Source organism: Rhinopithecus bieti, unplaced genomic scaffold (genome assembly GCF_001698545.2).
Source record: "Rhinopithecus bieti isolate Rb0 unplaced genomic scaffold, ASM169854v2 scaffold_8601, whole genome shotgun sequence".
NCBI lineage: Eukaryota > Metazoa > Chordata > Mammalia > Primates > Cercopithecidae > Rhinopithecus > Rhinopithecus bieti.
This window is the reverse complement of record NW_016806193.1, coordinates 1,762,975-1,780,775: the sequence shown is the minus strand read 5'-3', so window position 1 is coordinate 1,780,775 and position 17,801 is coordinate 1,762,975. Positions and strand designations below refer to the sequence as shown.

The window sequence follows — 17,801 nt, the reverse complement described above, 5'->3', positions numbered from 1 at the left end:
TAAGGAACCAGGCTGCATAGCAACAGATGAAGGTGGATAAGCATTACTGCCTGAGCTCCACCTCCTGTCAGATCAGCGGCAGCATTGGATTCTCATAGGAGTGCAAACCCTATTGTGAACTGTACACGTGTGGATCTAGGTTGTGCACTCCTTATGAGAATCTAATGTCTGATGATCTGAGGTGGAAGAGTTTCATCTTGAAACCACCCCCACCCACCCCATCTGTGGAAAGTGTCTTCCATGAAACTGGTCCTGGTGCCAAAAAGGTTGGGGACCACTGAATTAAGCAGTCGTTCCCCACCCCACTCTTCCCTCAGTCCCTGGCAACCACCAATCTGCATTGTCTTTATGGATTTACCTTTTCTGGACATTTCATAGAAATGGAATCATGGAATTTGTGGCCTTTTGTGTCTAACTTCTTTCACATACCGTAATGTTTTCTAGATTCATCTATATTGTAGCATGTATCAGTACTAGGCCGAAGAATATTCCATTGTATGGATATACCAACATTTGTTTATCCATTTATCCCTCAATGGACATTTGGGTTGTTTCTACCTTTGGCTATTGTGACTAGTGCTGCTATGAATGTTTATTTCAGGCATTTTTTTCAGTACCTAATTTCACTTCTTTTGGATGTGTATCTAGGATTGGAGTTGCTGAATCATATAGTAATTCTGAGTTTAACTTTTTTTTTTTTTTTGAGACAGAATCTCACTCTGTTGCCCAGACTGGAGTGCAGTGGCGCAATTTTGGCTCACGGCAACCTCTGCCTCCTAGGTTCAAGCGATTCTCCTGCCTCAGCCTCCCGAGTAGCTGGGATTACAGGCGCATGTCACCACGCCCAGCTAATTTTTTGCATCTTTAGTAGAGATGGGGTTTCACCATTTTAGCCAAGGTGGTCTCAATCTCCTGACCTCATGATCTGCCCACCTTAGCCTCCCAAAGTGCTGGAATTACAGGCCTAAGCCACTGCGCCCAGCTCTGGGTTTAACTTTTTAACTACCAAATGATGTTCTACAGCAACTGCGTAATTTTTCATTTTTATTATAATATACAAGTGTTCCGTTTTCTCCACATCCTCGCCAAAATTGTTTTTTTCCCTTTTTAAAATTCCAAGTAAGATAAATTTATCTTACCATGGTTTTGATTTGTATTTCCCTAATAACAAAAAATACTGAGCATCTTTCCATGTGCTTGTTGGTCATTTGAATATGTCTTTCTTGGAGAAGTGTCTATTCAAGTTCTTTGCCAATTTTTTAAAAAATATGAATTGTGTTAATAGCAAAATAAACTCATCATATAATTTATCTTAACCATTTTAAATGTATAGTTCAGTAATATTCCTTTTCTCATTTTTTGATCTATTTGTTTTTCTTGTTGTTGAGTTGTAAATTCTAGATGTCAATTCCTTATTAGATATATGATTTGCAAGTATTGCTCCTATCCCCTGTGTTGCGTTTTTACTTTGTTGGTAGTGTCCTTTAATGCACAAGGTTTTAAATTATGATGTAGTCCAATTTGTCTATTTTCTGTTGCCCTTGTTTGTGATGTCAAACAAAGAAGTCATTGCCAAATCCAATGTCATGAAGCCTTTCTGCCATTTTTTTAAAAAGAGTTTTCTAGTTTTAGCTCTTATGTTTAGGCCACTGATCCATTTTGGGTTAATTATTGTATATAGAGTGAGGCAAGATTCCAACATCATGCTTTTGCATGTAGGCATCCAGTTGTCTCAGCACCACTTGCTGAAGAGACTGTTTTCTCTCCATTGAGTGGGCTTGGCACTCTTGTTGAAAGTCACTTGGCCATACATATATGGGTTTATTTCTGGACTTTGAATTTTATGTCAGTAGTCTATTATTATGCCAGTAGACTGTTTTGATCACTATAGTACATTCTGAAATTGTGAAGTATGAGTCCCCCAGCTTTGTTCTTTTTCAATATCGTTTTGGCTGTTTGGGGTCTCTTGTCATTCCGTCTAAATTTGAGAATCCGCTTTTCATTTCTGCAAAACGTTATTAGGATTTTGATTGGAATTTCACTGAATCTGTGGATTAATTTGGGGAATATTGTCACCTTAGCAATATTGAATCTTTTAATCCATAGACATGTAATATCTTTTTATTTATTTAGGTCTTCTTTAATTTCTCGAGCAAAGTTTTATAGTTTTTAGCATAGAAAGCCTTTTACCTCCTTGTTTAAACTTGTTCCTAGGTATTTTATTCTTTTGGATGTTGCTGTAAATGGAATTTGTTTTTTTATTTCCCTTTGGGATTGTTCAGTGCTGATGTATAGAAACACAATGGGCTTTTGTTTATCTTGTATCCTTCAATGTTGCTAAATTTGTTTATTGGCTCTAGTAATAGTTTTAATGGATTCTTGGGATTCCAATGTACAGTATGATGACATCTGCAAATAAAATTAGTTGTACTTCTTCCTTCCCACTTTCTTTGCATGTCTTTTATTAATATTTCTTTTTCTTTCCTAATTTATCTGGCTAGAACTTCCAGTACAATGATGAACAGCAGTGGTGAAAGTGGGCATCCTTGTCACATTTCTGATCTTGCGAAGGAAAGTTTTTACTCTCCTACTATTGAGTATGGTGTTAGCTGTGGGTTTTTTTTTTCCTAAGTGCCCTTTATGATGTTGAATAAGTTCCCTTTTATTACTAGCATTCTGAATGTTTTCATCATGAAAAGATGTTGAATTTTGTCAAATGCTTTTCTTTAATTGAGATAATCATGTTTTTTCCCCATTGTTCTATTAATGTAATGTATTGCATTGATTGACTTTCTTATGTTGGGCCAACCTTATGTTCCTGGACTAAATCCCACTTGGCCATGATGTATTATCCTTTTAGTATGCTTTTGGATTCAATTTGTTAGTACTTTGTTGAGGATTTTTACATCTCTATAAGCAATATTAGTCTGTGTGTGTGTGTGTATGTGTGTGTGTGTGTGTTGTCTTTGGCTTTGGTGTTAGGGTAATACTGGTCTCATGGAATAAGTTAGGATGTGTTCTTCTATTCTTCGACTTTTTTTTTTTTCTGGAAGCATTTGAAAGGGATTGGTATTAATGTTTATTTAAATGTTTGGTAAAATTCATGAGTGAACTGGTGAAAACTATTTTTTTGAGGAAGCCTTTGATTAATGATTCAGTCATTTTACTTCTTATACATCTGTTAATATTTTTTATTTCTTCTTGAGTCAGTTTTTGTGATTTGTCTGTTTCTAGGCAATTTGCATAAGTTTGCATGTTTTATCTAGATTCTCCAATATATTGGCATGCAATTGTTCATAGTACTCTATTATAACCTTTTTTATTGCTGTAAGGTCAGTAGACATGTTCCTTCCTTCATTTCTGATATTTAGTAATTGGAGCCTTTTCTATTTTTTCTTAGTCATTCTAGCTAAAGGTTTATCAATTTTGTTGATCTTTTCAAAAAATCAATTTCTGGTTCTGTTGATTTTTTTCTATTGTTATTCTACTCTCTATTTTATTTATCTCCATTCTAATCTTTATTATTTCTTTCCTTTTCTTGTTTTTTGTTTGTTTGTTTGTTTGTTTGTTTTAGTTTGCTCTTATTTTTCTAGTTCCTTAGGAAGTAAAGTTAGGTTGTGGATTTGAGATCTTTCTTCATTTATTTTTTTCTTTATTAGTGTAGGTATTTGCAGCTATAGATTTCCTGTGAACATTGCTTTCATTGCATCTCATAAATTTTCTTATATTATGCTTTCATTTTAATTTATCTCAAAGTATTTTCTAATATCCCTTATGATTTCTGTTTTGACCTATTGGTTAAGAGTATGTAGTTCAGTTTTCACATATTTGTGAAATTTCTAGTTTTTCTTCTGTTACTGATTTCTTGCCTCATTCCGCTGTGGTTGTGGGAGCTCATTCTTTTAAAGCATATTGAGACTTGTTTTGCAGTCTAACATATGGTCCCTCTTAAAAAAAAGATCCCTGTACATTTGAGAGGAATATGTAGTGTGGTAGGTGGGTAATCAGAAACGCCATGACAGTTTCTCCCCAAAATTGAGTGGCTTCTTTTTTTTTTTATTAAGCATTCACCTAGTTTCTCCAAGGTTTTGTTTAAATTCCAGAGTTCCAAAAAGTTGGTTCCAATTTTTGCTAGCTTAACAGTTGCTTCAGTGGAGGGACCAATTCTTGGAGCTCCCTAGTCTGCCATTTCTGTGGTATCACTCCCTCTACTTGTTTTAGACTGCTTTTATAATCTAACAATTTGCCTTTTAGTGGTTGCATTATTTTCCTAATTACCTGTATGCTGTGATATTCAACTTTTGGTTGTTGCATACTTTGGTGGTGTCCAGTTTTTTGTCTCTTATAAATAATATTGCAAAGGCCATTCTGTGTAAAAATATTGATGAAAACTCCAGTTATTTCTTCAGGATAATTTCCTAGGAGTCAAATAAAGTCACAGAGCTCTATTAAGTACCTATTTTAGCCACAGCACTCTGCTATGTAGTGTGAAAGATGTAAGAATGATGGAGATGCAGTCTGCTCCTTCTAGGAGTTCACAGTTAATGAGTTGAACCCCTATAAATATAATTTCAATGGGAGGCAAAAATAATTCCAAGGGTCATCATAATAATGAATCAGTATAATTTGTGCAGAGCAGGATTGCCTACTTCGACCTAATTTATTTGAGTGCCCGCCCTCTGGCCTACCATGATGGAAATATTTCTCTCTTGTAGAATATTATGGGGAAAGTAAGGGAAAGAGAAGATTTACTGAATTGTATATACCTTTTGTTCTCCTTCTTCCAGTGCAGTGTCACTTGTGGACAGGGATACCAGCTAAGAGCAGTGAAATGCATCATTGGGACTTATATGTCAGTGGTAGATGACAATGACTGTAATGCAGCAACTAGACCAACTGATACCCAGGTAAGTTTCCTTTGTCCAACTCAGTTATTGGCCTTGGGGACCAAGATACCAAACTGCCCAGCTATTCAGACAAAATTGAAACCCTTTCATAGGTACATATGTCGGTAGAGCAACCAGTAGATTAACTTGTCCAGATTTACCTATATGTTACATTTATAATCAAATATCTTGATGTGTCAGTTTTGTTCTTCTCTAGTTATTTGAAGTATATGTAGGTTTGCTTTTAATTCTTATTGGATGATGAATGTTGGGTTTTAGGCTCATTTTCTTAAACTCGTATTTCTGAAATGATTTCAATGTAGTATTCAGTAACTAGTGTCACATGTTTAGGCAGTGATTTGCTGGAGCTAACTTGTACCAGCTCACAAGAGCCAATTGATAAATTTTGTAGGAGTTTTGCAAACTGATTTTTAGGTGTAACCATTACTAAAAACTGAAAATATAAACCTATAATTAAATATGTGGTATTAAAAACAAAGTTTATAAACACTCAGAACTTATACGACGTATGTATGTGTCTGTATGGTGGATGTACTATGTAAGGGTGGACTACCACATATCTCTCCCCAGCTCTGTGTTCATTGACATCAAGTTCATAGCTTGAAACTGGCCATGATGAGAGTATTTACACCACAGGAATCAGCAAGTGCTGCAATTCAGGGCTTAATTTATTATTTGGTTGATTGGTTAGACTTAAGAAAGTAGTGGAGAAAATGTTAATGATGCAGATTAAATGTAAAAGAGTCTTGTGTCTGTAGCAGTTACATTGTGAATAGAACAAAAGGATGTGGAAATATTCTTCTAATATCTGAAAAGTATCTGATTCAGCAAAGACATCTTCCACATCATTGGTCAGTGAGTCAAGTTCTGGCCATACATCTTCATCATTCCACTTTCATCCTACCCTTAAACATAAAGAAAATATCAACTAACATTCATGCCTGAATTATACTCATGTGGCAGTTACAAATATAGGTGGGCAACAGGTTCAAAAGTTCAACAAAAATCAACAAATGTATTCTGTGAGAATCAATTGATTGTATGGAATTTAAAATAAATAATTGTATATTTTATTATTATTTCAAAATTGCTATACATCCTTTATATCAGTAAAATTTACAATAAATAAGCATATATATACATATGTATGTGTATGTACATCCACATAATATGTGTGTGTTTGTGTACACACAATGTCTATAAACACACACACATACACATCTTTTTTTCTCAAGAAGCTGGTGGATAACCACTCACTAGCATACTGTTCTATACAGGCCTTGATTTTGGCATCATGTATGTAAAGAGAATATATAAAGAGAACACTTGGGTTTGTATAGCAGCTTTGCTAATTGCTGAAGATGGCATTTGAACCCAGGCTATTCCCAGAACTCACACTCTGAGTGAAGCCCCATGTGGCTGATGTACTGTCTCCATCCTGAGCACCCACAATCTGCTGCCTTTCAGAGTGGGTTGTTGATGGAAAAAGAGTGTTAAAAAAATAAATTAATATGACAATGCTGTTCATGTTGTCATCATCGATCAATTAACCACCCAACACATGTGACTTATAATAAAAATATATTATTTTATTGAAATGTTCCAAACCACAGTATGATGAATGCCTGGAAAATGTTAGCTATGGCATCTAAAGCAATCATGAACTGAGCATCAGCAGCTTGCTTTCAGATTCAAAATATATTTCCCTTTAAGTTATTCTATTATATCCATTTGACTATGGGATGGCTCCCACCATTGCAGTATGTAGATCATTTATTCACTTTGCAAAAAGTTCCCTGTGCCTTTCTTTGGACCAAAAACGGAGGAATAGGCAAAGTCTGGAGCCAAATAACAAAATTTCACATTCCACACGTAGATTTTCTAAGGCAAAGATGTCTCAGTCATATTTGACACCAAGCCCCAGCACTTTTGCACTGTGCCTCAGTACTTTTTCACTGTGCACAGCACACTTAGGCATTTGAGGAATATGTATTAAATCACAGGGTAGTTGCTAACCACTGAGGCTGAGAGTGAATATGAGCAGGTGTGTACTTTTGTTTCTGTTTGCATATCTTGGAATATTACCTGTACACAGATGACCTTAGTTCATAACAAGGACTTCGTCTGAATGATTGAGGGGTGTTATATAAATTCCAGGTATTGGCCAATTCAATACACCTTTTATATCTACATTTGACATTCTGGGATTCTGATGTTATCTTTAGGGAAAGTGGAAAAGCATGTTCATGATTAGTAAATTCTGATTAAGAAATTAATTGAAATGTGAGAACATCATTTGGCCTTCAGAATCGTAAAACGTTAACAACTAATGATTTTAAAATGATAGCCAGGCCGGGCGCGGTGGCTCAAGCCTGTAATTCCATGTCGGGAGCGAGATGGGCAGATCACGAGTCAGGAGATCGAGACGCATCCTGGCGTAGAACTGTGGGAAACCCCTCTCTCCCTCTCTACCAAAAACTGTACAAGAACCTAGCCGGGCGACGGTGGCGGGGCGCCTGTAGGTCCCAGCTACTCGGGAGGCTGACGGCAGGAGAATGCGTAAACCCGGGAGGCGAACTTGCAGTGGCTGAGATCTGGCCACTGCACTCGCAGCCTGGGGAGACAGAGACCTCCGTGTCAAAAAAAAAAAAAAAGAAAAAAAAAAAAAAAAAAAAGATAGCCTGCTATGCATGATTCATGTCATGACTTACATGTCCTTTTACAATATTTTCTCTTTTACACAAATGGATGAATAAATATGGCTTCAAAAATCATCTCACTGACCCCTGCCCTTTATTAAGGCACCCACAAAGGGACTAAGATTATATCTCATTTTGCAATTGAAGACATTGGAACTGAGAGATGACATGTGACTTGCCCAGATTTACACAAAAATCTGAAGTCTTAGAATTCTTAGCCTTTACATTTTTATCCACCGTGACCATTAACTTGAAAGTGCATTGACTTGAAAGTGACTTTGGTTTTTTCCCCCCATCATATCTAGGACTGTGAATTACCATCTTGTCATCCTCCCCCAGCTGCCCCGGAAACAAGAAGAAGCACATACAGTGCACCAAGAACCCAATGGCGATTTGGGTCTTGGACCCCAGTAAGAAATAGACTGGGAGAAATGGGGAGGGCAGGATGGGGGCTAATGTTCTCTGGCATGACTATAGAAAGTGGACTACTGTCCAGTAAGCAGCCATTCCAAGTAACATAACTGCATGATTTTACTCCAACACCCAGTGCTCAGCCACTTGTGGGAAAGGTACCCGGATGAGATACGTCAGCTGCCGAGATGAGAATGGCTCTGTGGCTGACGAGAGTGCCTGTGCTACCCTGCCTAGACCAGTGGCAAAGGAAGAATGTTCTGTGACACCCTGTGGGCAATGGAAGGCCTTGGACTGGAGCTCTGTAAGCCAGTGGATTATTTGGAATCAGGGGGAATGGGGGGAACACTGAGGGGTATGAGGAGTCAGCGGAAGGGGGCGCCACTTGGAAATGTCAATGGGTAATATGTCAGAGCTGGATTTGTTTTATGATTTAAATTGTTCTGCTCCACTTATGTGTTGTTGGCCAAGTGTGCAAGGATTCTTAGCTAAGTGCTTAAGCAATGCACATTTTCAAAAAATGGATAAATCAGTTTACAGTCTGCTTGAGTGCCTGTCCTGTTGGGTTGATCAGAAATCCCAGTCTTCACTGAGTCATATTAGTATGCAGTAGGTTTGTAGAAGACCAAAAATGTCAGGAGAGTGAGGGGAGAGGCTCTTGCTCTGAGTCTGGATTCTTCCTGCATCCTGTGGTCCCTAAAAGTCAAGAGGCTCTTGGTTTCCCCTGCCAAGAATGGAAGTGGGAATCCTCATCCAGTGCTGTGAACCTGCCCTGCTGTACACCAAGCACCACCTATGGGTTTTTATAAAAGTAGAACTTTTATCTTTGGGCAGCTTCTGTTTTCTGCCCTGCAAAAAGCCCAGGGTTCAGGAAATAGATTAGGATAGGTGAGGAGAGGTCATAGGGAGAATGGAGATTAATATCTCAATAAATATCAATATGGAGAGAGAAATTTGAGAGGTGCAATAAAATAGGGCTGTGTAAAAACCCAGACCTTGGCATTTACTTGTTGCATGGCCTTGAGCAATCTGGTTTAAGTCCATGAGTCTCAGTTTGCTCTGCTCTTAAAGAAGATAGAAAAGAATACTACTTTACAGGGCTGTTGTGAGGATTATTTGAGATTATGTATGTTAAATGCTTAACAGAAAGTACTACTCAATAAATAGTAGATAATCTCACTCTCACATCTTGAGCTTCCAAACACTGATCCATGCGTCCATCCATCCATTTGTCCATCCATCTGTCAGTTCATCTTCTCTAAGATCCATCTGCCTACTCACCAGATATTGGCGAAAGCTTGCTAGAGAAAGAGCAGTGAAGAATGAATAAAAAAGCCTCTACCTTCATGGAGATGATTCCAATGGATGAGCCAGTCAATGAACAAATAAGGAAGTATGTAATGTAGCAACAGGTACTGATAAGTCCTAGAAAGAAGTCAAGATGAGAAACGGAATAGAGAATGATGGGATGTGTTTTTAGAGAGAGTGGTCAAAAAAGGCCTGACATTGAGCAGGACCTGAGTGAAGTGAGGGAATGACCCACGTGGGTATCTAAGTGGTATGGCAAAAGGTGCAGTAGGTATGAAGTCCCTCAGATGGAAGTGTTCTTGGCTTGTTCAAGAAGCATCAGTAAGGCCAGCATAGCTGGAGTGCAGTGAGTGGCGAATGGTAGATGGGTCAAAGAGGTAGTCAGTGGCCACATAATAAAGGGTCTAGTAGATCAATGTAAGGATTTTGGATATTATTCAGATGAATTGGAAAATCACTGGAAGGAAGGATAGGGTTTGACTTTTGTTGTAAAGGGTTATATTTTGTGATTTTTGAATACTGAGCTTACAGATTTCTCACTGAAATGTATATGGGGTGGGGAAAAAAAAGAGGAGACAAGGGTGATTCCAAGGTTTTTGGCCTGAGCAATTTGGGAAAGTGGTGGGCCATTTACAGAAATGCACATTCAGGAATTGTCAACCCCTCCACCAAATGACTGACGCTTTCTCTTTCTGAACATTCAACCTAGTGTTCTGTGACCTGTGGGCAAGGTAGGGCAACCCGGCAAGTGGTGTGTGTCAACTACAGTGACCACGTGATCGATCGGAGTGAGTGCGACCAGGATTATATCCCAGAAACTGACCAGGACTGTTCCATGTCACCATGCCCTCAAAGGACCCCAGACAGTGGCTTAGCTCAGCACCCCTTCCAAAATGAGGACTATCGTCCCCGGAGCGCCAGCCCTAGCCGCACCCACGTGCTCGGTGGAAACCAGTGGAGAACTGGCCCCTGGGGAGCAGTGAGTATTCCCTGAAGTCTTTCCTTAGTTTGCTTGCTTCTCTTTCACTTGAGGTTGGTTTGGGGGAAAAGAGACTAGAAACACCTTTAGAGCATATTTTTTTCTTTACAAGGGATTGACATTGTGCATTTTCATTTGCTCTGAGTAACTTGTAATGGGTTAATTACAGCCCTTGATGATACTGATACTGCCTGCATGCACCTATAAGCTGCCTCGATTGGGTGGAGAAAGAGGATATCGTGGCTGGGTGATATGATCACATGACCTCCTGGAAGGTACCAAGAATACCATCATGATTCATCCTGGAGGCCACAGGCAGCTCATACCTGTAGGGGAGTTGAGAAGACAGAGAAACTCTTCTGAAAGGGAATTCTTAATGAAAGCCACTTTCCTTTCTACTATTTTCCAGAAGGGTGCAGTCTCAAAGTGGCATGGTTGCTGTGTAATTTGTAGTAGTAGGTCATTGTCCTGGGTTAAGGGGAAATACTAGTCTAGGTAAGATTTGTGCTTAGGAGAAAAGTGCCCCAACCTAAAGGTTACCAGCACAATCCCTGAGGGAAGATGCCTTGGTTTGGCTTTTAAATTTGGGGACGTTCTACAGTTCCCTTCTCCTCTTCGAGCCTCAGTTTTCTTATCTGTAAAATGAGGATAACAATAATTCCTGCTTTCTTGGGTTGCTGTAAGAATTAAATGAGATGCTGCAAATAAAGTGCTTTGTGCCCTGCCTGCCACAGAGTGAGAACTTAATACATGTTGACAAGTTGTCTTTATTACTATCATTATCATTGTCCTTCAAATTAGGAAGGCCTTGACAGATATCTGATATCAAAAGAAAAGCATGCTTTGGAATGTTTTAAACTTTTTGCTAAACAAAAAAAATATATGCTGTGCAATACCAGACATGTTAAATGGAACTGCAGGAGCGGGGCGGGGGTTTAAGGGATCCTGGATAGGGACGTAGTTAGGTGTTTACTAATTATTCAGGGGTCTTCTTTTTAATTGTTTACTATTAGTTTCCTTCTAGTACTGCTAATTCTGTTTAATTGTTTCTGGGCTAAAAAGAATTAGAAGGAAGCTGTCTGTTTCCCACCATGGTTATGTTTCAGTAAATTAGATGTACTTTCTGATGAATACTAATTAGCCACTGAGCATTTGCGCACCCCTGTCTGTGCTGGTTGTGTGCAGAACAGCTGCCAAGTTGCCCAAGACCCTCGCTATCCCATCCCCCTCTCTTGCTTTCCACTGTTGGGCTTCCTTTGCCCTAGATTAGAAGAGATTTCAGTTCAGAGAAAGTAAAAGGTGATCCAGGGAAGTAATCACTGAGTGTCTCATGGTTTTTCCTTGTTGACATAATTCAAAACTCATACATGTGTAGTCTAATGATAGCGCTAGGATTTAAAGAAAGCTTTTTAGTGCTATACTTCTTTAGGACTACATTTGGGGATGATGGATTCCTTTAAGATTGAATGATTCTGCCCTTGGGCAGAGCTCCCAATTAGGGAGGATTAGGTAAGCTTTTTGTGGCGATGGGTAATACCATTCTTTTCCTCATTGTGCCTGTTTTTTGTTTGGATATTTTTTTTCTCCTAAGTTGAGTGAGGCTGAAGCTGGACAATGTGATTTTTCAGCCCTAGCTTGACGTGTCTGACCTACTCCCAGGAAGATGAAGGATGTACGTCATCTTTGCACTGCATTGCATGGTACACAAACTGTACATGGTCTTCCTGCCTTCCATGGCAGAAAAGGCAGCAAAGTGTTATAAACACTGGAGAATGGGAATCAAGTTTTTCAGTGGTTTCTGGAGTAAGAACTCCATTTTATGATAGATTTCTGTATACACTTGAGCAAGGTGTGTTACCAATTAGGAGTTTTGCAAACAAAAGAAAAGAAACTGACTCTTTCAAGTGAAAGAAAAACAAACAATGCTGTTCATTTAGCCCGAGTAAGGACAGGGACCAGAGCATCTTCAGGGCTGTATCTCAGGGGCTGGCAAGTTTTGTCTGCAGAGGGCCAGATAGTAAATCTTTTCAGCTGTGTGAACCATACAGTCTCTGTCACAGCTAATCAGCTGTGTGTTGCAGCACAAAAGCAGGCATAGATGATATGTAAATAAGTGGGCATGGCCCTGTTCCAATAAAACCTTATTTCTAAAAACAGGTGGCAGCACACATTTGGTCTTTGGGCTGTGGCTTGCCAAACCTTGATCTAGATAGAAGAGTAACTAAGGGATAATTTCTTTAGAGAGTTTCTGTCTTAATGAATCCCTTTTAAGCCTATGCCACTCTTGAGTTATTCTGCTGAGGATTCAAATTCCCAGGGAAGTCCAGTTGTCCACCTCTGACCACAATAGGGCAGAGTGTCTTAATTGATAGACCAAGATGGCATCTGCTGTGGGGAGGAATGTTTTCTTAAAGGAAATTGGGCTGCCAGATGTAAGGAAAAGGATGTTGATTTGAGCAGGTAGAAAAAAACAAATGTCTATCACCCTTTGCTTCTCTAAAAGCCATTCTCCTTTATTTTGTCCATTGTGGATGACAAATTTCAAGTGAGTTTCACTAATAGATACAAAGTTTGTTCAAAAAAATGTTTACCTAAGAAAATGTTGTCATTTAAAGAGATTGGGGACTTTGTTAACAAAAGTCCAGACTGAAAGTCTGCAACATGGAGGAATGGAACTAAGAATCCCTGTTAATCAAATAATGGCAAAATTAGACCTGGAGAAAGGTTATATACAATACTTCATCTGTCTGTGGGAGTATAAAGACCCAAGCAGGCTCAGCGTTCAGACAGCTCAAGAATGTGCAGTGCAACTGCTTGACCCAAGCTGAGAGCTGTCACCAGCACTTTAGTTGGATTCTCAGTAGGAAGTATCCAGTTGCTCCCTGGGTGGCCAGTGGATTGGTTGGCCATGGATCAGGTGTTCATCCTTATACCCATCAGCTGTATTGGAGAGAGAATACCATGGAGTTTCTAGAGCTGTTCCTTCCAGAATCTTTAACTGGACCAGGTAGTGTATCCTGTGACCAGCACTATGGGACATAATAGGGACACAGGTTATAACATTGAGCCTTTCCTCAAGGAGCCTGACATTTTACTGGGGCAATAAAGCTGACAGGTGACATAATAAAGAAATGATACAAGATTATATTATCAAGGAGAAAACCCAAGGACCAAGATATAGATTACAAATCTATTTATACTGTGCAAGGCCCTTCCTAACATTTTAAATTCTGGTCCCCAAACAAAGCTAATTAAAATAATAGTTCTCTATTTTTTATTATGTACTAAGCTGTTTAAAAGTAGGAAGGTAGGAAGTAAGGCCAAGCATGGTGGCTCACTCCTGTAATCCCAGCATTTTGGGAGGCTAAGACAGGAGGATTGCTTAAGGCCAGGAGTTCGAGACCAGTTGGGGCAACATAGTGAGACCTTGTTTCTACGAAAAATTTAAAAATTTTAACCAGGTGTGGTAGTGTGCACTGATGGTCTCCAGCTATGCGGGAGACTGAGGTGGGAAGATTGCTTGAGCTGAGAGGTGGAGGCCATAGTAAGCTGTGATCATACCACTGTGTTCCAACCTGGATGACAGAGCAAAACCCCACCTCAAAAAAAAAAAAAAAAAAAAAAAAAAAAAAGTAGGAAATGAATATTTTGAGATTTAGAGTAAGTATACCAGAATCCTCAAAGAATAAAGGTAACATTTTATAACCTGAAAATACCTAAATATTTTCTCAAGAGGAACTAATAAATCTATTATCTGGCTCTAAATTTAAAAATTAAACCCAATATAAAATGAAAGTGTAGGTACTGATTTAAAAACACTGATAATTTGACCATCATGGGCAAGGAAATTAACAGTGGTCCAGTTCAATAAGCAACAAAATGTATTCACATCTTGATACGGAAGAAGTTGACCAGCAAGAAGCAATATTTGATCAAGCCTATTTTGAAATAACACTGATATGAGCTACAATTTGCTGGAAAACAAAAATCAGCCTTCAGAACCTGGAGGTAACAACATGCTTGCAAATGCAGTTTGAGTCTTGATAAATCGTGAGAAATACATTGCTTTGAGGACCAGATGGTTATTTTATAGGCAAACTGATTTTATAAGGGTCAGAGTAAAGGACACTAGCAAACATTTTGGGTTTAAAAAGATAAGGAAATTATGGAAAGAAGAAAACACTTCAGGTGTAAATAGATAAGTAAGCTATGAGAAGCTCATGTGGGAAATGAAATGATATACACACAACACCATAACAAACCATGAAAGAGAGGGTGTTAGGCTGAAAGTGCGGCCGAAGAGAGGTTTGTCATAATGAAATTCAATTAAGTTCATTGGGGAAGTAAAATATAAATAAAACAAGTCTTGCTACCATTAGCCACCGAGGTTCAGGCCGTTGTAAACAGAGAGAAAGGAACATTTTATCTCCTAGGAAGTGATGTCTAAATGACATTCCATGATGTTTTCCTGGAGTAATTGAATGAGTTCATACAGAAGCTTAATTTCAACAACTGGCAATTCATTAAGCATGTAATTTGACCTCTGTGTTGAAAGGGAAATCAAATATTGGTTCTAAATAGGCACTTGAAGTTTTGAAAAGAATTTTCAAATAAACTGTGGTGTCCATCGACACCTCTGTGCCTCTTAGAGATGCAGAGGGGAAAAAGACAGTAAGTGGCCTGCCTTGGAAGTCACATTAGGCATTTATGGAACCCCCGTGGAGGGCCTGAGGCATGCCAGAAGAGAAGACACATTTCTGCCCTCCAGGTGTATCTATAGGATGTGTACATGAAACAACCCCACAATGGGGAAGTTCTCACGTTTTCCTGATTGCTTTTTGTCCTTCGTGGATGACTTGAAAATGCTTTCAGCACGTTTGTCTTAACCTTTCAACCAGCTGCTTTTGTGTCCCTAAGATGGAGATTGAGGTGAGAATTAACTTGTCAACTGATGTGTTTAGTGTTCCAGTACCTGTGCTGGCGGATCCCAGCGGCGTGTTGTTGTATGTCAGGATGAAAATGGATACACCGCAAATGACTGTGTGGAGAGAATAAAACCTGATGAGCAAAGAGCTTGTGAATCCGGCCCTTGTCCTCAGTGGGCTTATGGCAACTGGGGAGAGGTGAGAGTGAACTATCTATCTATAAACACAGAGGAATTGTGTTAACCAAACTGTATTTATCATTCAGATTTTATTTTAAGAAAGAAGAACTAGCTCTAGTAGAAGCTTCTGGAGTGGGGATTAACTAGGAAACCTGTCTTCTTAAATTCTGGACTATTTTTAAGTGTTCCTATTACCACTAAGAGTTTGGGTATACAGGTGAGCAAAATTAGAAGAGAATACAGATAAATACTGGTTTAAGTTGTTTGTTCACCTCTGATGAATAAAAAGTAGATGCTTTTAAAGTGATTGAAAATATGTGTTACACTGGTCCATGAAAGTCTTGCCCTCTTTCTTCTTCATAGTTTTGGGGTGTTTGTGTTATGCCCTGTTCCCATGGCATAATGTCCCAACCTTCCAAGTCTCTAATGAAGCCAGATTGAATAGGTGTTATAATTCTCATGAAAGAAGATGTGTTTTTATTGCAGAAGTGAGTAGTTAGCTGTGTATTCTCAAATATGGAATTCTTTAGCTACTACCTTTTCAGAGCTGCCTGTGATGACTGATGAGGGGCAATTTAGTACTGGAAGCTGAGGAAACCATGTCCTGTTCCCAGCTCTGGCTCTTAAAAGTTTTGTGACCTTGGCAAATAATGTAGTATCTTTGCCAAATATTTATATCCTCATCTGTGAATAAGGATAATAATAGCACCAACCTCTTAGTATTTATGACCATTATATGAGGTAGCATCTATCAAATACCTAGCACATAGCCTTTAATCAACTGTTACTATAATGTAATAATAATTAATGTTAAGAATAATTATTAATAATACTGTGATTAAGTGGGGGTTTGAGCCCATATTATACATGGGGCCTAGATGCTTATTGCTTTGTGTTTAATTAACTGAGAATACATCTCTCTATTCTTGAATCCACAGGGAGAGCACATATTTAAAGTTCGTTGAGTTGTTCTGTCTTGACTGTAACATTTATCAAATAAAAAATGAGAAATAACACTTGGGAGGTGCCAGTGCCACGAGGGGGAAAAAGACAAATGAGATCAATGGGCATGTTAGTCCACACGCTTGGCTAAATGAAATCACGTGTCCACAGTTCATGGTTTCAGCCACATAACCTACTAGTCATAGGCAGTCATAACGGGATTATTGTTGACTTTCATTGACAGTTATGTCATTCTGGAGAGCTTTATTGAAGGGAAAGAAAAGGGAATGAGGCTTTGTGACTCATGTATTGTGGATTTCCCAAAACCTCCTCGAAAAGTTATATCCTGTGGGGCCTGTGATTAAGCTTCTGTAATTGGATTCAAGCCAGGAGAGTACACGAACTTGCTGGGATGCTTTGCTGTCAGCACAGACCAGATCATTCCAAATTCTGTGGGAGATCTGGCCTTGACACAGCAGGGAAACCAAATGTCAGTGTTGCTGGATTTGAGTGCGGCAGCACTGTCCAAGAAACACAACGTGTTCCTGCCTCAGAAGTTTAGATCTAGCCAGGAGTCAGAACCTTATCCAGTGTTCCCACCATGCTGTTTATTCATCCAAGGGGAAAGTCATAGTTGTCCTCAGATTCAGAGATACAGTAAAATAGGTTAGCGTCATAAAGGGCTATGGAGACTGGAGTCAGAGAGGAGTCAAGGATTGGTGACAGCTTCTTAGAAGTTGCCAGAAAATAGAACCGGTTAAGTCACTATCTCCTTTGTTTGGTATTGGGTAGTTTTTTTTTTTTTTTTTTTTTTTTTTTGGTTTGGTTTGGTATTTCTCAAAGAATCTTTGTTGGGAGGCTGAGGTGGGAGGAATCACGAGGTCAGGAGACTGAGACCATCCTGGCTAACACGGTGAAACCTTGTCTCTACTAAAAATACAAAAAATTTGCCGAGTGCGATGGCAGACACTTGTAGTCCCACCTACTTGGGAGGCTGAGACAGGAGAATTGCTTGAACCTGGGAGGCGGAGGTTGCAGTGAGCTGAGATCATGCCACTGCACTCCAGCCTGGGTAACAGCAAGACTACGTCTCAAAAAAAAAAAAAAAGAATCTTTGTTACTTGCTAACAGATTGGCCTTGATCGAGTTAATTAACCTCCCTTCACCTTACTTGCTTCGTATATAAGATGGGACAAATAATTATACTCTTCTTGATTGGATAATATATTATATGCAAAAGCCCTCAGTGCAAGTGAAGAGAAAGCACTTAATAACTAATACCTGCCATTAGGGGAGGAGAGCCTTGGTCTGTTTTACGTATCTCTATTGTAATTCACCTTGGTTCCATCTGTCAGAGGCTTACCTTGCCCAATGCCATAATTGAGTTTGGCTATGAAATTAGAGAGAAAGAAAATTTGTCATTGGCCTTTCAGACAAAATAACTGCAGCCT

The 17,801-nt window shown here is 39.0% G+C and overlaps 1 protein-coding gene across 1 annotated transcript in view; it reads left to right on the top strand.

Annotated features, from left to right (window-relative positions):
• Positions 1–17,801, top strand: part of ADAMTS9 (ADAM metallopeptidase with thrombospondin type 1 motif 9) — a 175,050-nt gene that overhangs the window by 76,973 nt on the left and 80,276 nt on the right. The window contains 5 exon segments of the mRNA XM_017875022.1: positions 4,788–4,907; positions 7,912–8,016; positions 8,154–8,321; positions 10,035–10,304; positions 15,266–15,427. Of these exon segments, the coding sequence (XP_017730511.1) occupies positions 4,788–4,907; positions 7,912–8,016; positions 8,154–8,321; positions 10,035–10,304; positions 15,266–15,427 (825 nt within the window).